Source organism: Debaryomyces fabryi (assembly GCF_001447935.2).
Source record: "Debaryomyces fabryi strain CBS 789 chromosome Unknown contig00063, whole genome shotgun sequence".
Taxonomy (NCBI): Eukaryota; Fungi; Ascomycota; class Pichiomycetes; order Serinales; family Debaryomycetaceae; genus Debaryomyces; species Debaryomyces fabryi.
Genome location: NW_015385489.1, coordinates 18,230 through 39,111, shown reverse-complemented (window position 1 = coordinate 39,111; position 20,882 = coordinate 18,230). Strand labels below are relative to the sequence as shown.

General features: G+C 39.9%; 13 protein-coding genes across 13 annotated transcripts; 6 read left to right on the top strand and 7 right to left on the bottom strand.

Annotated features, from left to right (window-relative positions):
- Positions 1–144: 144 nt before the first annotated feature.
- Positions 145–1,044, top strand: ISY1 (Isy1p; the record flags this gene model as incomplete). The annotated part of the gene is made up of 1 exon (XM_015611958.1): positions 145–1,044. One exon carries the CDS (start codon positions 145–147, stop codon positions 1,042–1,044), a length of 900 nt encoding a protein of 299 aa, XP_015467226.1.
- A 28-nt stretch (positions 1,045–1,072) lies between these two features.
- Positions 1,073–1,759, bottom strand: PNC1 (nicotinamidase; the record flags this gene model as incomplete). Its single annotated transcript, XM_015611957.1, has 1 exon — positions 1,073–1,759. The coding sequence occupies one exon, from the start codon at positions 1,757–1,759 to the stop codon at positions 1,073–1,075; it is 687 nt and encodes a 228-aa protein (XP_015467225.1).
- Positions 1,760–1,859: 100 nt separating this feature from the next.
- OCH1 (Och1p) lies at positions 1,860–2,981 on the bottom strand (the record flags this gene model as incomplete). The annotated part of the gene is made up of 1 exon (XM_015611956.1): positions 1,860–2,981. The coding sequence occupies one exon, from the start codon at positions 2,979–2,981 to the stop codon at positions 1,860–1,862; it is 1,122 nt and encodes a 373-aa protein (XP_015467224.1).
- Positions 2,982–3,899: 918 nt separating this feature from the next.
- On the bottom strand, positions 3,900–5,801 carry DED1 (DEAD-box ATP-dependent RNA helicase; the record flags this gene model as incomplete). The annotated part of the gene is made up of 1 exon (XM_015611955.1): positions 3,900–5,801. One exon carries the CDS (start codon positions 5,799–5,801, stop codon positions 3,900–3,902), a length of 1,902 nt encoding a protein of 633 aa, XP_015467223.1.
- A 228-nt stretch (positions 5,802–6,029) lies between these two features.
- On the bottom strand, positions 6,030–7,667 carry AC631_03125 (NADH/NAD(+) kinase; the record flags this gene model as incomplete). The annotated part of the gene is made up of 1 exon (XM_015611954.1): positions 6,030–7,667. One exon carries the CDS (start codon positions 7,665–7,667, stop codon positions 6,030–6,032), a length of 1,638 nt encoding a protein of 545 aa, XP_015467222.1.
- Positions 7,668–7,959: 292 nt separating this feature from the next.
- Positions 7,960–9,666, bottom strand: GDA1 (guanosine diphosphatase; the record flags this gene model as incomplete). Its single annotated transcript, XM_015611953.1, has 1 exon — positions 7,960–9,666. One exon carries the CDS (start codon positions 9,664–9,666, stop codon positions 7,960–7,962), a length of 1,707 nt encoding a protein of 568 aa, XP_015467221.1.
- A 690-nt stretch (positions 9,667–10,356) lies between these two features.
- Positions 10,357–10,650, top strand: AC631_03123 (uncharacterized protein; the record flags this gene model as incomplete). Its single annotated transcript, XM_015611952.1, has 1 exon — positions 10,357–10,650. One exon carries the CDS (start codon positions 10,357–10,359, stop codon positions 10,648–10,650), a length of 294 nt encoding a protein of 97 aa, XP_015467220.1.
- Positions 10,651–11,454: 804 nt separating this feature from the next.
- AC631_03122 (uncharacterized protein) lies at positions 11,455–11,925 on the top strand (the record flags this gene model as incomplete). Its single annotated transcript, XM_015611951.1, has 1 exon — positions 11,455–11,925. One exon carries the CDS (start codon positions 11,455–11,457, stop codon positions 11,923–11,925), a length of 471 nt encoding a protein of 156 aa, XP_015467219.1.
- A 245-nt stretch (positions 11,926–12,170) lies between these two features.
- On the bottom strand, positions 12,171–13,481 carry PEX13 (peroxin; the record flags this gene model as incomplete). Its single annotated transcript, XM_015611950.1, has 1 exon — positions 12,171–13,481. The coding sequence occupies one exon, from the start codon at positions 13,479–13,481 to the stop codon at positions 12,171–12,173; it is 1,311 nt and encodes a 436-aa protein (XP_015467218.1).
- A 370-nt stretch (positions 13,482–13,851) lies between these two features.
- On the bottom strand, positions 13,852–15,405 carry PDK2 (protein kinase; the record flags this gene model as incomplete). Its single annotated transcript, XM_015611949.1, has 1 exon — positions 13,852–15,405. The coding sequence occupies one exon, from the start codon at positions 15,403–15,405 to the stop codon at positions 13,852–13,854; it is 1,554 nt and encodes a 517-aa protein (XP_015467217.1).
- A 1,024-nt stretch (positions 15,406–16,429) lies between these two features.
- Positions 16,430–16,720, top strand: AC631_03119 (uncharacterized protein; the record flags this gene model as incomplete). Its single annotated transcript, XM_015611948.1, has 1 exon — positions 16,430–16,720. One exon carries the CDS (start codon positions 16,430–16,432, stop codon positions 16,718–16,720), a length of 291 nt encoding a protein of 96 aa, XP_015467216.1.
- Positions 16,721–16,894: 174 nt separating this feature from the next.
- NIT2 (putative hydrolase) lies at positions 16,895–17,905 on the top strand (the record flags this gene model as incomplete). Its single annotated transcript, XM_015611947.1, has 1 exon — positions 16,895–17,905. The coding sequence occupies one exon, from the start codon at positions 16,895–16,897 to the stop codon at positions 17,903–17,905; it is 1,011 nt and encodes a 336-aa protein (XP_015467215.1).
- Positions 17,906–20,008: 2,103 nt separating this feature from the next.
- Positions 20,009–20,800, top strand: AC631_03117 (uncharacterized protein; the record flags this gene model as incomplete). Its single annotated transcript, XM_015611946.1, has 1 exon — positions 20,009–20,800. One exon carries the CDS (start codon positions 20,009–20,011, stop codon positions 20,798–20,800), a length of 792 nt encoding a protein of 263 aa, XP_015467214.1.
- Between the last annotated feature and the right edge of the window lie 82 nt (positions 20,801–20,882).

Genomic DNA, 20,882 nt, shown 5'->3' with positions numbered 1-20,882 from the left:
TCAATTTGTACATTATATAAAGTGATTAATCTTCATAGTTAATAAAATGCATAGTTATCTCATCTCATAATATACAGGAATGACATTATTCTTATTTAGTTAGATATCATTAAAGCAGTACATAACTTGATTTTTCAACGACTAATGTCAAGAAACACGGAAAAGGCACAATCGTCCTTGAATAGATTTCAAGCTTTGAAAAACAAGGAGGCTGGTATCCTTGAGAGTAATCCAAATCTCAGGCCAAAATATGTTCAATCTGTTGACTCATTGCCTCAAGCAGAAAAATGGAGATCAACCATCATTGGTGAAATATCGGTAAAACTTACAAAGATTCAAGACCCAGCACTAAATGAATACCAAATACGGGATGTTAATGATTCATTAAATAAATTATTCAATGAAAAAAAGTCTTGGGAGTATCATATTAAAAACCTTGGAGGTGCAGATTACATACATTTCAATAAAGATTTTAACAATGCAGGTAAGCTAAGTCAGTTAGATTCCCAGGGAAGTCATATAAAAGGCTATAGATACTTTGGAAGAGCCAAGGAATTACCAGATGTAAAAGAAGTGCTAATGATGCAAGCGAAGAAAAGCCAGGCCAATAAATCGAAACGTACCAAAGAATTGGAACAAAATAGACTATTGAACGAACAAGAGAAGAGAATAACGGCCGATTATTATGGAGTTTATGACGAAATTCATGATGGTAATGATGATATAATCGACAGCAACGAAAGAGATATTATAAATCAAGTCAATGAGGTGTTAGGAGATGAAATAATAGTGCCACTTGATGACATAAACGAAAATTATATAGCCAAAAGGGCACAGGGAGTAGACAATCTCATTGAATTTGAAAAGAATAGAGGCAAAAGAATGTTCAGAAAACTCAAGAACAATCAACAAAATGGCAATAAAGACTCAAGTGTTATAACGAATTTTGAAAAGGAAGTACCTACAACTGATGAGGTTACCAAATGGATTGTGAATAAAAAGAGAGCGGAGCTAATCGCACGATTAGGAATAAATAAGCCATAAATAGAGAGAATTATTTATGTTAATTAAACTATAAATCCTCTGTTGATATAATTTTCACATTTCCAGTAGCATATATTTTATCTGTAGCCGATTCTTTGTCTGGAAAAACACTTTTGCAATACTCCTTAATTACATATGTATTAAATCCAGCCTTTGCACAATCAAGAGCTGAATTCAAAACGCAAAAGTCGTAAGCTATTCCGACAAACACTACATCCGTGATACCAAGATTTCGCAAATAATCTTCGATTTCAGTCTTGTGTAGTTTCCAACAATCTTCAAAACAAGAGTAGTATTCCCTATCTTTCAAGTATCCCTTCTTTACAATTGTGCTAGGAACCTTCGGGTCTAACTGATTAAACGCAGCTTCAAACTGCAGATCAAGCTTAGAACCAAACGAATTCTGAATGCAATGATCGGGCCAAACGACCTGTTTCTGCCTTTTTACTTCACCATTACTATCCTTTTCTCCAAGAGGGTGCTTAAATTCCATCTCTGAATAAGGAGAAACATTATGTTGCGATGCAAATGAACAATGATCTTTTGGGTGCCAATCTTGAGTTGCAATCACTGCTGACCACCGGTATTTTTCAGTATCGAGCAATCCATTTATTAACGGAACGATGGACCTTCCTTCAGCTACAGCCAATGATCCATTATCTGGTAAGAAGTCCTCTTGCAAATCTACTACTACTAAAGCTGTTGTGCCTTTCATGGTGCTTTACACCTTGAAATTCAATATTACCTTGATAATCAATCCCACTTTTTCAAGTAGTACTATCTACACGTGATTTTTATCGAAATATACTATGTATTTAGATTCTTTCATCATCGGGCTTCCAACTACCCAGAAACATATGTTTAGCATAGGCCAATGGGTGGGATGTGTCCTTGGCACCCATCTGTCCAACATCTGGACTGAAGGAAGTGATAGGCAATACTAGCACATCCTGAACTGTCACTGGAACTGTCATACCGGTGAAAACAGATACATTGATTATATCGTCATATTTCCTTGTTTTGAAATTATCTGGCAATTGTGAGATGTTGTTCATGTATTCGAAAACTACGTCTGTCCATATACCGGGACCAGTCCAGTTCATTATATCTCCACCAGCATCCTTACCAAGAATTTTCTTTAATTGGCCATTCTTTTCTCTTGTTAATGTAATTTCCGTGATTCGAGAAATCAATTCTCTTAACATCGGATGACCTCTCTTTGCCTGAATGGTCCACTGACAGAACTGTATTCTTCTCGCATACCAATCAGCCCAATCTTCTCTATCGGGATCTGCCTCTATACCAACTACTAATCCTGCCATATTTGGTAAGCCGTTAACAGTTTCATTCATGGATACCCAAGTATCTATTGGTTTGATACTAACGGTATCAATATCCGTATATAATCCTCCTTTCGCATATAAAATCAAATATCTGAAGAAATCCGCCTTCAAGATACTTTTGGGCATAATATTATAAGCCCTAGCAACGTCTGGAACTGTGGCATATAATTGATTAATTAACTGTTCACATGATTCGTCTGGGATCACATAATGCTTGTACCCTGGGTTCTTATCATCCCATGTAGCTTGGTACTTTTTATATTTCTTAGGAAAATTTGGATGTTCAATGGGTACCTTCCATGTTTGCCAAATATTCTTCTGGAATGGTTTCGTTGGTTCATATGGAAATTGAAATGATAATTGCTGTCTCAATGTAGCACGCTCTGGTAAATTAGCCCTTACGTTAGAATGAAAATTGAACCCATATTTAAGCCAGTTTGTATGGAGTTCCAAGTCTCTAGTCGTTTCCAAGCTATTGGTTTGAAACTCTGTTTTCGATTTATATTTCGGCAACGAAAATGAATTACAAAATAAATATATTAGATATAATATGGCGACAACCTTCACTATTACCTCTATCCTTTTCTTTATCATAATTCTTATCGTCGTTTTCGTTTTAATTGATACCTTATTATCGTTCAGACGACGTAGAAATATTGAAATACTAGATCTGCGTGTATGAACCGCGAATAAGTAGTACGAGTTATGTGTGAATGGGCTATAGACAATAAAGTATAAAGTATCTAGTATTATCTTCGAGAATAAGGGCATGGAGTATCGAATAACACGAGTGATAATGCCTACAAAATATGCAACTAATAATAATATAATAATAATGATAAATATATATACACAATAGATATATATACACTTTAATAATGCATTTCAACAACAAATATAAATAACCCAATGTCTAAATCCAAAATATTAACTTATAAATAAGAAATTCAACTTTAAAAACCCCAACTCAAGAAAATAAAAAAGATTTATAAGTAACCCATTAATAACTTTTCTATAATGTTTTTTTATTCTCTCTGATAAAATATTTTCTTTCTTTCATTCATTCAATAAAAGATACTATACAACACATCTCTGGTGACAAACAATTGGAATTGAGCTCCTATTCTCGATGATTAGTAGTTCATGATAACAACAATGGCAAATAACAATAAAATCAAACTAGAACGCAACTCCAAATATCAAACGTATAAAAAAACCAACAAACAAAAACAATGTTTAATTAAAAATATTTTAATTAATAATAAGATGGAAGCAAAAAAACATAAGTGATTAATGCAAAACAACTAAACAAAAATCTTCTCCTTTTCCTTTTCTTAACAAATAGTAAGATTGAGACATCGAAAGGTAACAACGAAATGCACAGCAAAGTGAATTCAACATAACAAAAATCAAGCAACATTCTAAAAAAATCATGCCGATAAAAATAACCAATAAAAAAAATTGATAAACACCCGACTGAGTGAATATCTAAGTAGTAACTTATGGTGTAACTTACCACCAAGAGTTACTGGCCGATGGGTTACCGTAATTAGACGAACTGTAACCGTTACTACGGCCACTGTATCCAGAATAGCCGCCGTTGTTAGAAGCACCCCAGCCACCGCTGCTGCTGCTGCTGCTGCTGTTACCCCAGTTAGAAGAGCTGGAGCCACCGAAGCCGCCACCTTGCTTTCTGAAATCTCTGGAAGGACCTCTACCGCCACGGGTACTACCTCCACGCATACTCTTTCCACCAAAAGCGGATTCTCTAGCAATCTTGCTCAAGAAATCTGGAACTTCTTGGTTAGCCTCAGTCAATAAATCAACTAAACCCTTGACAATGTTTTTGTTATTTCTGTTGAAGAAAGCGGTAGCAATACCAATGTTACCGGCACGACCAGTACGACCGATTCTATGAACGTAATCATCAATATCACTTGGTAAATCAAAGTTGACGATATGGGAAACATTTGGAATATCCAAACCTCTGGCAGCGACAGCAGTAGCAACCAAGATTGGTGCAGAACCAGTCTTGAAAGCAGCTAAAGCCTTTTCTCTTTCGTATTGCGATCTGTCACCATGGATTGCAGTAGCTGGGAATCCTTGGTCGTATAAGAAGTCAGCTAAGTTATCAGCCATTCTCTTGGTTTCAGTGAAAATGATAGTCAAACCATTGTCGTTTGCAGATAATAAGTCTAACAAGACTGATTTCTTTTCTTCGTCTTCAACGTATAAGATCTTTTGAGTAATATTTTCGGAAGTAGAACCAACACGACCAACAGATAAGAAAATGTATTCTTTCAAGAAATCACGAGCCAAGTATTGAATTTCCTTAGGGAAGGTGGCTGAAAACATCAAGGTTTGTCTGTCTTCAACACCAGGCATGTCACATTCTTGGACAATGTGTCTGATTTGTGGTTCGAAACCCATATCCAACATTCTATCAGCTTCATCTAACACCAAGTATTTAATGTTAGCTAAGGATACACGGCCTCTTTCCAATAAATCCTTAAGACGACCTGGAGTAGCAACTAATAAGTCACATCCTCTTTCCAAGTTTCTGATTTGGCCACCAATATCAGCACCACCGTAAACAACACTTGGACGAACCCACGATCTGTATGAGAACTTCTTGGCTTCGTCGAAAATTTGCGACACCAATTCTCTGGTTGGAGCCATCACTAACGCAGTAGGATAAACCTTGTGCGAGGAGAAAGCACCAGCGGTCTCTGGAACAGAAGCTGGTCCGTTCATGTACGATTCAGACAACACTGGGAACAAAAAACCACCAGTCTTACCCGAACCAGTTTGAGCACACGCCATCAAATCTCTACCGGCAGCAACAATAGGCACCGAGTACTTTTGCACAGGCGTAGGCTTTGTGAATCTGGATAACTTGACGTTTTCCACCAACAATGGGTCCAATGGTGGTGCTGTGAACGCGGTGATAGGTTCCGGCACTCCTTCACCAGATGCCTCAACTGGAATGTCATCGTAGTTGTCGAAATTAATACCTGAAGATTGGGTGGTTGGCTCATCGTCAACACCGTACAACTCTTTTTCCAATCTGTCGTTTCTTTCTGCTGGCTCGTGTTTGCCATCGACCCATCTACCAACACCTGGCTTAGGCGTGTTGTATCTGCCTGACCCGCGCGAGTTGTTGAACCCTCCACGGCGGTTATTATATCCTCCAAAAGAGTTATTATTATTACTATATCCTCCACGACGGTTGTTATCATATCCTCCAAAAGAGTTATTATTAAATCCACCACGACGGTTTCCGCCAAAAGATCCATTTCCGCCTGAAGGTCTGTTACGAAGATGAGGTGGAACATACTGCGAGCGGGATGATCCATTACCTTGCGAACCTTGTTCAACTGAAAGGTTGTTCATTTGTTGAGTAATATCTGCCATATTATGTCTTAATAAGGTATGTTTTTACTATAAATTGTATAATAATAAAGAAGAACAGTATAAAGGCGAAGAAAAGAATCTTTTATAAGACCTTTGACTATTTTTTCCGTCGTTTCAGACACGACTGATTTCTTTTTTTGTTGGAAAATTTTCTTTCTTTTTATTGTTAGTTTCACGTGATGATAATGATTTCTTATCATAGGATGGATGGATGGATAGAAGGTGATTTCATGGGTTAGGGGATTGAGCGTCGCGTACATGATGTTTAGGATACATGGTAAGGGTGTCGGACTCGGTAGATGTAGGAGACGAAAAATTGGACATGGAGGACGAGCCGTTGAGCGATATTTTTGCATTCGGGTGTGCGAAGCAGGGACGGTCTTCGAATGTTCCGTAGGTAGGGGGGGTCTCCAAGCCTTCATCAGGCGAAGGGACGAAGGGGATGTCTTCTTCGGAAAGAGAGGAGTCTTCTTCGTCGGTGTAGTCGATGTCAAACTCGTCTGAGGCGACAGAGAGGTCGTTGATGTGCGAGGGAAGGTTTGCGGGCGAGCTGTCGTACATTTTCTTGTTGTTTTCGCTGAGAAGGTGGGTGAAGGGCTTTTGCTGCTCTCTGGCGTTCCAGTTCAAGTTGCGGCTGACACTGTCGATGTATTCGGTTTTGGACGAGATGACGGTGGGGAAGGGGAACGGACTTGCGTGGATGGTGACATAGTCGCCCTTGCGCAACTCGGTTCTGACCTTACCGTCAAACGACGCCCACGCCGTGGACCTACTGGTGCTGGGGACCTTCACCTTGAGGAACATGCCGTCAGGCAACAAGATGGGACGGAAAGAAAGGGTGTGAGGGCAGATAGGCGTAACGCTTATGGCACTGACCCCGGGGTGTACAAGAGACCCACCGGCCGAGAGCGAGTACGCAGTAGATCCGGTGGGGGTAGCGATGATGAGCCCATCTGCCTGTGCCACCGTTAACAACGAGCCATCTCCGTACAATTCAAGCTGAGTCACATACGGGCTGGGGCCTCTGTCCACCACTAACTCATTCAAGACCTGTTGTTCGCAGAGAAGCTTCCCATCGGCTCTGTGAACACGACAGGTGAACCTCATTCTCAAGTAGGCACGTACACCGGCGTCCAACACGTTGGACATTCTCTCTCTGAACTGTTCGAATTTGAAGTTTGTCAAAAATCCTAATGAACCGAGTGCAAAGGAAATCACCGGTGGTACCACTCGTTGGAAAAGATTCGATACATACAAGACCGTCCCATCTCCACCCAATGTAACCACCAAGTCGAATTTCTGAGGATTTTGGAATGCAAACTTTTTGTCCCAGTATTTGACATATTTCTTTGCCTTAGGAACAGTTTCGTATAAATTAGCGGCATTGAATCGTTTCAGTTTCTGTAAGTTACGATCCACGTAGACCATAATGTCTTTGTTTTTCGCCAATAAATAGTCGACTATCTCTCTGGTCAAATAAATTAATGAGTTATCTCTTGCCTTCGTTACTATCATTATTGCCTTCACTTCTAGCTGAATTGTGGCCTTCGCCAAGTTTTTGGCCAACATACGAACCCCATTAGCTGTTTCCGCCAACTCCGTGTGTGATTTGACAGAGCGCAAATCATCTGTGCCCAATTTCAGTAGCACGCTAGACGATACTTGTCTTAATTTCACATTCTTCTTCACTTGATCACAGTATAGCTTATTATGTATCATGGGGGCTTCCCTGTTCAATGCATTATTCTCTTCTTCCCAAGGACTTTTACTCAACTTGTTTGAATTGAGCGACTTTTTGTTTGATTTGTTTCCCCGTAATCCCTGAGTTAATTGGCTGTGGTGTGGTTCCAAGCCATACTTTGACATATTCAGTAGTAGCAGGGTCTTTTATTAGTTGGATATATTAAATTTGTCGATTAGAGTCACAATTAGAAAGTATCAATAAGTTTTATTAATTAACGGAGAACGTTGATGGCTACGAAAAAGATTAGTAGCGAGCTCGGAGAGAAAAAAATCCGGAGATTCATATTTCCATATTTATCACTACAAAATATTCCGATCTATTATTTCTTAGCGGTTTGTTCATCTATTAGCTTCCCTAGATTGGGAAAGCCGGGTTTATATTTTAAATAGTATTTCAAAAATTCAGAGCTATAATCTAATTAACTTGTTCAACTCTACATTTCCATTTTGAATTGGTCTTATCTAATAAAGGTAACGAAGCACCCAAGCACCAACCCAATTCATTATTGTCTATCTTCTCGGCGGTTCTTAATTCTCTGTGGAATGGAATATCATAACCGGTGTGCAACATGGCGGTAATGAAGGATAAATCTAAGCACCAATGAGGTTCTTCATTTAATTCCTTGACATGCTCATCTAATAAGACATCTTTCCAAAGTTGGTCACCATTACAAACAACCTTAGCCAATTCGGATAATTCTTCAACTGTGAATGAAGATGGGAATCCTAATGGGTTGGTTCTATCGTAGAAATAGGAGAAAACGTACATGTCAGAGGATTTTTTGAAGGTCTTGGTCAACGAAGGTTGATGGACACCATTGAATGAACATGGCTTAGTGGTACATTCAGCATCCTTGTTCAACACCTTTTCAGCAAGGAAGCGGCATTGGGCACCCGCGGCCACAGATGGACCCTTCATGTTGACAAGATAGTACTCTTCGTCGGCCATTTTAACTTGAACGTTTTCGGCTGTAACACCTGGAGGAATACATGGATTGTTGATAGTCACAGTGGCCTTAGCATCTTTCATCGCTTTTTCAGAGTTAAACTTAGCATTTGCTAATTCCTTGCTATTCTTCAACTTTGATTCAACCACCAATGCGTTGATCTTATTTCTTCCTTGCATCAAACCAAAACCTAAATGCGAGAATTGGTATAACGTGAAATCTCTGTCTCCAAAAGTAAATTGGTGCTTATATTCGCCGTCCACCATTTTTTCGTTGTTACCGAATTCTGGCTCAAATACAATCTGAGTAGATCCACCACCCAAATCAAACACGGCTGCGGTTGGAAGCTTTTCAGAGCTTCCAATATTACCCAATAAATAATTGGTGGTGATCCAGGCGTAGACACCTTCATCTTTACCATCCATTATGGAAATTCCTTCGTCTTCAACAACAGCAAATGGATAATCTTCTTCCAAGTGACGTCTGACTTCAGCCAAAGTATTCTTCGATTTTTCTTCTCCCAATAATCTCAACCCAGCAGTAGCCTTAACTGCAATTGGTGTACAGCCTTGTTTGGCCTTTGGAACAGTTTCCATGGCTGTTTTCAACAATGGATCCAACGAAGCAGCAGCACCCTTGGAGTCAGTATCAAATTGCGACAATCCTGGTTTCAACATCTCGAATTTCTCACTCAACAATACTGGTGGTGATTTACAAGTGTCAAATTCGTACACATGAACACGCGATCCTGTTGATCCTGCGTCAATCATCACCACATAATCAACCTCATTACAAGTATCTGAGCTACCTCCACTAGTACCCTTGCCTGCTTCTTTATCGCCTGAAATTTTGTTAGCATTATCGCCAACTTTGTTTTGACTTGATTTCTCACTAGCGCTCTTATCAGCCATCACCTTATTGTCTTTTCCACCAGTTTCTTGTTTAACCGGCACCTTTTTGTCATCCTGTGAGTATGGTGGCTGTTTGCCCTCATATGGCTTTCCCTGAAGAGTGTTTGACCCTTGCTCATGCTGAAAAATAGCATCTCCATTACTAGGTGTATTGACTCTTTGGACTGAATTACCAAATGAACTCTGCGACGTAGCAAAAAATAGGATCACAGCAAAGATTGCAAATACAGACACAATCACACGAACATTACGATTGGAAATCATTTTTAAATATGGTTGCTGTACGGCTATTTTAATGAAAAGAACACCTTTTCAGTTCATATTTACCAATGTTCTGTGTGCGTTTTTATCGCGAATTCTATTATCGCGTTGAAAAAAAATTTCTTGATGCTTATATAAGATTGCAAAATGGCAGTAGCACGATGCCATGGTAGACTGGAAGTCAAGTATATATGAAATACACATCCAGTCGATTATTTGACGAAGGCTGGTCGGATTGAGATCATTTTGATACAAAAAATATTCTGTATATGCGATGATTTAGCCAATGTAAATTTCAATTCTCAAGCAAACACTAGGCCCCAATCCCCAATAAAACTAGTAATGCTATCATTAGTAATGGTATGCGTTACTTAGATCTAGGCTCGTGCATAGATAAGATTCAATATTCACGCCATAGTTGGTATATCCGTTCAAATCAATGCAATAGCCATTATTTTGTATGGGGGTCTGGTGGTCGAGAGCTGTAGCATGACCAAAGAAGTTAATTATGCGGTTATTACTAAAAAGCAATGCATAGTAGCTAATGAACCCTAAATATCTCATGAGGAGAATATGAAGTGCTCATGCCCCTGTGGGCAAGGGAAACCCGTATAAAAGTGTATAAAAGAGCAGGTTCGATGTAAACATCAAAACCATCGTTAGAATCACGAGTATACAGAAATTATATTTAAAATGCTTAGTCGTTTAGGAATATGTCAATTAAGTTCGATGAGGACGTCAGTCCGCCCTGTGTGGAGAATGATGAGCACAACAACAACTAACTACAAGAGCATGGCCACAAATATGCGTGGGTCTAATGCATCGGTCAAGGGTAAGAGGACAGGTAAAGTGTTGGCACAAGGTAGCAAGGCCGAGGAATCACTCCAACAGAAACGGGTCCACGACAATTGGAGAGGCTACAAGAGTTTAGTGGATAAGGGAAGCAAAGTAGAGGCCGAGCAGGCTCGTCCTGACGATTCGTCATAAGTAGGGCAGCCACAAAGATCCAATGGGTGTTCGGCACTCATTAGTCGCAAAATTGCTGCAATTGCGCTTATATAGTATTTAATTGAATACATGTTTACTATGAACACATGAAATATCCGATATGTATAAAACCGTGTATCAATGACAGTAATTACCAGCCGATTTATAAGCAATGCTTGCAATCGAGTACACCCCATTGGAAGTCTTATCTTATGAGTAGCTCAATGGCTCAATAAGGTGAATCTTCATCAATCATAATAATACCCAGTAACATGAATTGTACCGTCTTATCCCACGCAGATGTCGCGCAACAGTCAACGGTCGCTAACTATGATCCGAAGTATCTATCTTACTTGCTATGAGCCACTTTCTGATTATTCTTTAAGCTTCTACAGCTTACATCATATGTACTGCATCTACTTCATTTTCGCTCTAGTATCAACTCCATACATTTTCACCACTGGATGCAACATTAATATCAGAAAATTCCACCATGGTAGTCCATACGAACATATGTGCTCCATATACATAGTTTGATAGATCGACCCATATCTTATGGTCAGATATAAGCTTCTAGTGAAAACCACATGCTATAAATATACTACATATGCTTACCAATGCCTGGATCTAAACTCACTTGCTACTTTAAAAAAATCACGTGTCATCCCTTAAGTATGTGAAATATAGTCACAATTGCCGCAACTGTTGCTGTCTAAGTGTCCCTATATAAGTAGGTGGATATGCTGCTATGGATAGAAATATTAAGTTTTTAAGATTCAAATCAATAATTCAATTGCATTAAACATGATTCGTCAATTAGCATTACGTCAAACAACTACTTTAAGAGCTGGTCTTGTTCCAGCCACTAGATACATTAGTACTACCCCAGCTAGATATTCCATCATTGGTAGTGCTAAGGAAGTCTTGCATAAGGCCAACAAAAAGATAGGTGAGGTTGCTGCAGAAGGTATCGATAAGACACAAAAGGCTGCCCCACATAGTGTTGGTGAAGCTGCGGAAAAGATAAACAAGAAGACCGGTGAAGTGCTTGCAGAAGGTATCGATAAGACCCAAAAGGCTGCTCCAGGTAGCGTTGGTGAAGCTGCAGAAAAGGTTAATAAGAAGACCGGTGAAGTGCTTGCAGAAGGTATTAAGAAAACTGAACAAGCTGGACATAAGGCTCGTGTTTCGCAAAACGCTAAGGGCTACGAAAGCTTACAGGATAAGGGTAGAAAGGCTGAAACCGAACAAAATCGTCCAGATGATGCTTTATAGGTTAGTATTAAGCTGGTCCAATAGTGTATATTAATACTATATTAATAAAGAAGTAAAACAATAAAATGTGTAGATAATAACGGCTGGCATCAACGTACGAGTATGTTGCAATAGCTTATTGTAGGGTATGCGTCTGTACAAATAGTGACTGAAATAATAATAAATAAGATATTTTTAAAATAACAAAGACTAAAATTACATAAATATAGAATTAAATATATACCTGATGGGCCCGAAAGAATTATTCAAGGCTGGAAGCTTTTGAAGTCATCAACTGACAATTTTTCTGGATTGTCGTGGTGTAGGTTGCCAGCGGGTTTTTCGGGGACGGGCACTTGCGTTAAGCTTGGATTTTGATTAGGCATTTGGGTTGATGGTTCAATTTGCTGTACTTTTCTTTCGATTACACCTAAATAGTTCAGTGGAACGTATCCAACTTTACCCTGTCTAGACCTCACCTTCCACCACTTGCTTTCATTGCCCATTGGATCTAATTTGGATAAGATCGCCACTAATTCATTTGGCTTCAATTCAATTTCTATGTTTGGATTTTCTGGGTTAAATTCATATAATGCTTTAGCAAATTGTAAGTTTGATGGGTTCACTGCTCCTGGTGCGCCTGCTCCTAGCATTTGCTGCTTACGTTGTTGTTGTTCGGCGATCTTTTGAATAGCCTTACTTAATAAGTACGGAAAGCCAATAGATGCAGCTAAAAATAATAATAAAGGCTTAAATGAAATTCTTGGTGGTTTACCACTTTGTTGCTTTCTAATGTTTTCTTCTAATTTCTTCTGGCCCTTTTCAAATTTGGAAAATTCCTTGACGCTGATTCCATAATCATATGTCTTACCGGTGATCTTGTAGAATATCTTCTTAGCAAATTTTATTACTGTGAATATACCTAGCAAGGAACCTAATGCATTTTTTAGATTGCCAAATTGTTCTGCAACCGAAATCATGGTGAAAAAGGATGAATGGGTGGCCATATATGTAGCTTCCAACATTTGTGCAAACCCCCCTACGGCTCCAATAATCGATTCAATAAGCTGAAATGTCGCCTGTGTACCTTCAGCTAATCCTCCTCCCATTCCTGGGCGCTGTTGGCCATACATTCCACCATATCCTCCCATACCTCCCATGCCGTATCCTCCCATTCCTCCCATTCCTCCCATACCTCCCATACCATACATTCCTGATCCATATCCACCTCCATACATAGAAGATCCTAAACCTCCACCATACATTGACGATCCATATCCTTCACCATACATTGAGGACCCTAATCCCCCTCCGTACATCGAAGATCCGTATCCCCCACCATATCTCGATCCTGTAGTAGATCCATATCCTGTACTACCATATGGGGATGTATTAGACATAGATGATAAATCTGATGTTAACGAAGTAGGCCGATCAGGTACTTGGGCTTGTGTAGATGAACTGTCAATTGTCGGGTTTGTTGTACTCCCGCCTATGCTATTCATATTGTCTCCAGTTGCTGTAGCTGATGAAGTACCAGAAGATACTTCCCAAGGCTTTGTTCTAGGAGCTGACATATTAACCTCTTATATGCTTTAACTTAATAGCCTATTCTTACTATATGAGTAGTTCTTTTGTACTGGGATATTGGTGAATTTTGTATGACGGCGGGTTAGCACGTGATGTGGAGTTGATTTTCTTTTTAGGTGATTGTTATCGGAGTGGTTTCGTCAGGGAAAAGACGATAGAAGGGGTGTTAGGGGTGAAATCGATGGTTGAAACTTGATATCACACATCTTCAGACCCGTAGCTACCTATCCATGTAGATAACTTGTGTGTTTGAGAGATGTATATTGTCTTACAAGTAAAACTATAGTGATAGTGAGCCTCGGTTAAATGGTTCGTGATATTCGTTAACAAATATACATGTAAAAAAAGTTTATAAACCTATGGTAAAGGTTCAGAAGAACTACTCAATCTATTCAAATGTAAGTAAACGTCAGTACCATAACCTTCCATGGAGATTAATTTCAAGTCTCCGCCAAAGTATTGCGAATACAATCTTGAAATTGGTAAACCATAACCGAACCCAGCCATTGGGGCTTTGAATGAACTTTGGCTGTATTCTGGTTCTAATGTAGGTGTCTGGCTGACAGTAGTGTATAAATATGTCCAAATCAATGGAACTTCACTTCTTGGGATACCACCACCTTCATCACTGATCTTGATAGCGATATCTTCGTAACCTTCAGAGATAATCACCTTTATAGGAGGAAACTTCAAATCGTTTATGTCTATGTCTTCAAGCAGCAATTCAGGGTCCTTCTGGCACATTTTTTCTTTTAATCTGGGCGTGTGGAATTCGATGGTTGCTCTCAATGAGTTTTTCAAGGTTTCGAATAACATGTGAATCAAATGACCCGGGACGTACATAAAGCTGATATCATTTTTAGGAGCAATCAATTGAATTTCTGGTGCTTCGAATAACCCGTAGTATTCTTCACAGATATATTTGGCTGTTTCGATGGCATCTTCGGCAATCTCTCCCACATTACAATCGGTACAAATAACCCCAACGTAGTTGGATCTCTTACTGGAACCACCGCCATTCTGGCCGTTCAAAAACGAGTTGATTTTCGCTTTTGTAGGAGATGTCTGGGATGAGTTCAATGCAATGTGCTGTCCAATTAACATTCTAATCCCAATTCTAGACATATAGAACCGGTCTAAAAACGTCTGGATCTGAGAATTAACAATTACCGTCTTGTGTTCGTTCTTCCACTCTTGTACCCCCTGTGCCATAGTGGCCACCGTCGCATCATGTCTCTTTTTGATCTTGGTTAACGCATCGCTTACTAGTTTGTTATAATCGTACACTTCCTTGGGCCAAACCACGTTAGTAGGGCACGATGTATAGTACGTTTTACCAAAAGTAGGTGACTCGCTTCTGCCCTTTGAGTTCGTGCTACGATCTGGTGACGACATATGTGAATGGGCTGACGATGTACGGACCACAATGCCATCGTCGCTGAAAATATTGTTGATAGCAACATTCTTCGATTCGCTGTTCGCAGGATTATGCGTTTCCGCTACAGTCTTCATGTCCTCTTGCAAAATGGGAGACATCGACGTGGCCTCGTCTATCCGGTGCTGTTTCTTGTCTGTCTGATGGCTATTCAACATCTCGGCCAACTCACTTGATATCTCTGGTTTGGCCAATTCGGTCAATTCTTGAAACGACTGGGCGTACCAATCTCTCACCTTCATTGTCGACGGCATCTTATTCAATCCATGGGGTGCATTTTCCAAGTTCTTCACTTTTATCGCTAGTCTGATAGGCAATTCTTCCACAATGAACTGTGACGCCAAAAAAACTGATCCTGGCGACGGAGTAGGCCCAAATTGCACCATCTGTCTCAACGAGATGGATGTCTGCTGGTACCCAGCATACTTAACGATCTGCTCTCGCAACGCTTTAGTTAATTCCCATCCAGTTCCCATATTATGTTGTTTCGGCTAGAATAATACGATTCGGATAAATCAACTAATAATGTATGGATTTTGAGGTACTATTCTAACTACTTTTCAATGTTATCCCCAGATTAATGTCCTGTGTTCTCATATTTACAATGGAAGGACTCCTTAATAGAGAAGCCTCGGTCATTCGGAACATTTGAATTTTTCGGTTTATCCACGATTCTCATTTGACTAATTTGGTTTATTTCCACGCTATTTCCGTGTTGTCTTGTGGTCATACTTCTAATCACGAGCTGGGTCATGTTCTTTATTTGTATTGTCTTCTTCTTCGATTCCACGGAGCGATTGGAGCTCCGGCGGTCCTAAAGCTACGTCAAGAGAAACCGCCGAGGTCTGGGGAAATATGTCCGCTCCGACTCCGAGGCAAGCTTGGATCGTCCTGGATCACACATTCATATAGTAGTATCTCAAAGAATTGGTGGGGTTGCCGGGTTTGGTGGAGGAATAGCCAGACCTATTAAGTGAGAGACATATGAAGTTGCGCAATGGGCAAGACTCACCCACGGCGGTATTTGTCCATCCGGGTGATATTATTATTCTATCTCTACAGACTACATCGTGGTTTGGGGCAGTACGATCGTCTCTAATTGTAAGTTGTAAGTTGAATATCTATTGTGAGTAGCACCGAATAACCGGCCAATGCGCTTGTCCGAGTGATTACGGGCCACTGGATTTACAAGTGAGTGAGTAACATGACTCAGGTACTGCACGAAACGACCCGTAATCAGTGCAATCAGCGTTCGATCTGCGAGTCAAAAATACCGAGGAGTAGACGTAATTCAGGACTGACGCAATCTTTTTCAATCGCCCGCAGCCCCGATGATTCAGGGAATTTTTTTCATGGTGACTCAAGCTTATCACTCCGGACACCCGGTCCGGGGTAGTAGTTACAGAAAAAGTATAAATATTAGTCCAACCCACCACAAATTGAAAATGAAATCTATTCTACATCAATTAACTAACAAACACAAGCTTCATACAAATTATAATGTCCGCTAGACAATTTTTAAACATTTCATCATACAAGACCGCATCTAGATGTTGGATACCAATAAAACAAATCAACTCTGGTGCTAGCAATAACTTGAGATTTTTCTCATCCAAGCAAAGATGTATTAACTTCAACAACTTACATGAAAGCAACTTGATTGCTAACGATGGTGTATTCACCAGTGCTGTTCATGAAGAATTAGAAACTACACCAGATTTTGAATCGTTTGAGCCTACTGTATTTTCTTCAGAGGAAATTCACACTGCTGGTCCAGTGAATAAGGCATAAGCTAAGTAAATTTATTTAGTCATATTTATTTCTGTGTATAATTTTAATTTATGAATCATGATATCAAAATTTCATGTAGATGATAGAGGGATGAATGGAAGGGATGCCACAGGGGAATGACGATTGCGAAAATGCATTACGGACAAAGGGTGGTAAGCGCACGATGGGACATAAATGAAAATTACCTTATCAGTTACTACTTCTTCAGGTGGTGAGAAAATTAATTTACAAATAATAGAACCAGTGATGTCAAATACGGTTAGAGTTGCATGTGGGCAATTATGCTCATCGTCTAACTTGCTGTCGAATGCAAATATTGTCAAAAAGTTGATCCGCAAGGCAGTGACGGCCAAGGCGAAGGTGTTATTCTTACCAGAAGCAACCGATTACATAGCCAAAGATGCTACCCAGTCGATGCAATTAGCACAGACGAGTCACGAAAGCTTCATATCAATCTTACAGAAGGAATTGAGGGACTTGTATGCGGATAATGGTGCTGGTCTATATGTTGCGGTGGGGGTCCACGAGCCTTCAAGCAGTATAGGGGTCAATGCTAAGGAAAATTTGAAGAAGGTGCTGAATAATCAACTTTGGATTGATAACAAAGGGGAAATATTACACAGGTACCAAAAGTTGCATCTTTTTGATATCAATATTGAAAATGGGCCGATTTTGAAGGAATCTAATTCGGTAGAACCGGGAAACAGTGTTTTAAAGCCATTTCCAATCAATAGCACAAGTTTATCTGAGTTCATAATAGGGTTTGCCACATGTTACGATATTAGATTTCCCGAATTGGGTTTACGGTTAAGGCGTTTAGGGGCAAATATCATTACGTATCCGTCAGCTTTCACTACAAAGACAGGCCAAGCCCATTGGGAACTATTAGGCAGGGCTAGAGCAGTAGACACCCAATGTTACGTGGTGATGGCTGCGCAATGCGGTGAACACAACACGGAGGGTGATAAAAAACGGATCAGCTACGGTAACTCAATTATCATCGATCCTTGGGGCAATAAAATAAGTGAATGCCGCAAGTACGACGATGAATTGAGCTTGGATGCCGATGGCGATTACTACGAAATGTGTGTGGCTGATCTAGACATCGATATCGTAAAAAAGACTAGAAGGGATATGCCATTGATGACCCATAGAAGGCCTGATGTATTTGGATATGAGGTATAGATTTGTAGGAATGAAAAGAGTACAAATAGTCATTTTCCATTAGTGTTATGTAGTAATGGACTTCTTGATATAACTGTTTGACCGTTTTATCGTCACCTATAAGTCACGCGACCCACATCGTCTGTCAGCTTCTAAGTCAGCTCGTGTATAATCATGTGTGAATGCTGTTATTTCGAAGATGAAAAGGGTATCTTGGCTATTATGCCATATTGGTAAGAATGATGGGTGCTCACGAAGTGAGTGACTATCATTTGTATGAGGAGCGGAGGTTGAAGGTTTCGCGATGAAGAGTTACGGGAAAGACAATGCTCGATAACTACGGGCCTAGCACACCCCCTACCAGTCACATTGATAGTGTTATCACCTTGGGGAAAGTACTTCCCGCTAGTTGTGGTGTATGCTGCAGATTGGTAATGCTCTGAGGTCAGACCTCATACCCATGGCCTAGGATCTGGCGCATTAAAATCAACGGCGGTGCATTTCGCAATCGGTACCAAAATTAAATTAATGGCTTTGAGCCCCTAAATAGCATGTCCATCTCCGACGCTTCTATACGTCAACATCGGTCTCTCATTCAATCGACCTGTAAACTACACAACAATAATAGATGCTTCGGGGTTTTAATCGTTACATCAGACCCCTCAACTCCCATCCCAAATTATCCCCCCTCCCCTAATAAATGGGCCAGTACTCCTATTCTCCTAATCAATAATTCGTGTTATTCGTCCTATACATGTATCTACCTATCCGGTAGTAGATCCGTAGCTACCTCTTCCCCCACCGCCCACCAAAATGGCGTTGGCCTAGGCCTCCCACGACTCGACTCGGCCTTCTATCAAGCCGTTCCCCTCGTGGCCGTTGACCGCCCTTATCTTCGGATTCTTCGCTCGGATTAATTCGCAATAACATAACCATCTCATTTTTAAGCCATATCACTGATAACATTATTGCTAGCAATCATGATGATGATAAATCATCTGCTTGATAACAGCCATGATTGTTGTCCATGTAACTATCTAATAATTTCGTCATAATGAACCCTTCTGTGGTCATAGTATAGCCTCCCGAACATCCATGTTCTCCGCTATTATAATCTAGAAACTAACATGAGGATAGTCGCAAAAAGAATGTTCGCAGAACCTTCTATACTACAGTTAGATAAATAAAATGTATCGTGAAACGTACAAAATATCTTTTCACAATAGCATCACAAGATATAATGCATATAGCTAATCTACTTTTATATTTTCCTCGTTGGGAAATCTTTACACATGCCACGCTTCTCAATATGCTAATATAAACTCATGTCTACACTCATGCTGCTCATACCTACCATATGAGAATATTCATTCCCCTACTCTACTACCCCTACTCTGTTACCCCTACTCTGTTATGCTTCACTTCTCGCACTCCACTCCCCCTAACTATTTTCCTCTTACCCCTACCTTTTTGTGCTGGTCGTTTAAGTGAGGAGTCAACCTATATTTATATTGAGGCTGTAAACAGACACAAAAGCGTTGTTTTTTGTAGGGGCTGTCAAGTCGCAGAGCGGAGAAATTGCGAAGAGGCCAACGGATTAATTTTAAGCGCCCAATTTTGAGCTCATCGGGGGGGTAAATTAGTGAGAAATTAGCCACTGCCCAGGGCGCGATTTTTACGTCTCCTCTCTTCTAGGCCAAATCGACTCACAATCGACTCACAAATTGAGCATCCACAAAGAGGCTATTTTGTTGAACATAAATTTTCCGCTTATATTTCGCAATCAAAAAATCTCCCCTCTTCTATACGAACCACTATTTATATCGGGCAAATGCACCAATTTCGATAGTATTGAGATATAAAAATATATTTAGATAACGGAATTTTGTTATATATTAAGATATATTATTAGTATATAATATATAAGTTGAAAACAGCACCCAGCAAAACATCGTTGTATAAAACCAGAAACGAACAATAGTATTGACGATTGATTTGACAATTAATATTAATACTAATAATAATATTGATCTTGATCTTGAATATCGGCTAATTGATATCAATTTCAGTGAATAATAGTTCCAAATCAAAGAAATATCCACATAATACATAGTACATTCAACAATGTTGAGATCGTTTTTTCGCTTAGCCAACACTAACAATGTCAAGACTAACACCATCACCATATTCCACGACTCAAATTCCAAGTTATCACATCACTTGTTGGGCAAGTTAACAGGATACAGCCAGTTGCCAAACACGTTCCACAGGACCAACGGTGTTGGATGGTTCCAGAACGCGAGTGCGCATCGCCAGAGCGCATCACCAGCAGGCATCATCTCAAATAAGTTCAATTTGGAATTGAAGATGAATCAGACGCCATCGTACCAGGACTACTACTTTATCCACGAACACTGCACTGACATACATCCTGACAACTGTACCAGTTTTGAAAAGAAGTTTCCATTCTTGTTTGAACTGCAAAATATCACTTTGTGCAACCAGACGGCCACGAAGCAGAACAAGCAGAAACGTTTTATCAACGACTTACAGTTATTACTGCAAGAGGATTACAACCAATTTTCTGAACAGAAAAACTTCTTCAAGGCGCCATTGATCATTGATTGGTCTAACAACTTGATTGCCGGTGATGATAAGGGGTTGGATCGTATCATGGCCAACTATTTAGCATGTGGCATCCAGGACTCTCACAAGAATGTCTTACACGAAGACTCTTTGGTGGAGGCTGAGATAATAGAGGAAAAGACCTCTTCTGGTGGTGACAATGATCACACTGATAATAATGCTAATAATGCAGGGTATGCGACTCAAGGCTCTCCTAGACGCACCAATTCCAGATATAACCGTAACGATATAATACACCCACACGTTGCAGAATTTGCAGATTTGTTTTAGCAACCTAATAGAATAATGATAGATTAATACGGCTGAGACTTCTACTTAATACTTAATATACTTACTAATTTCGAGATAAAAC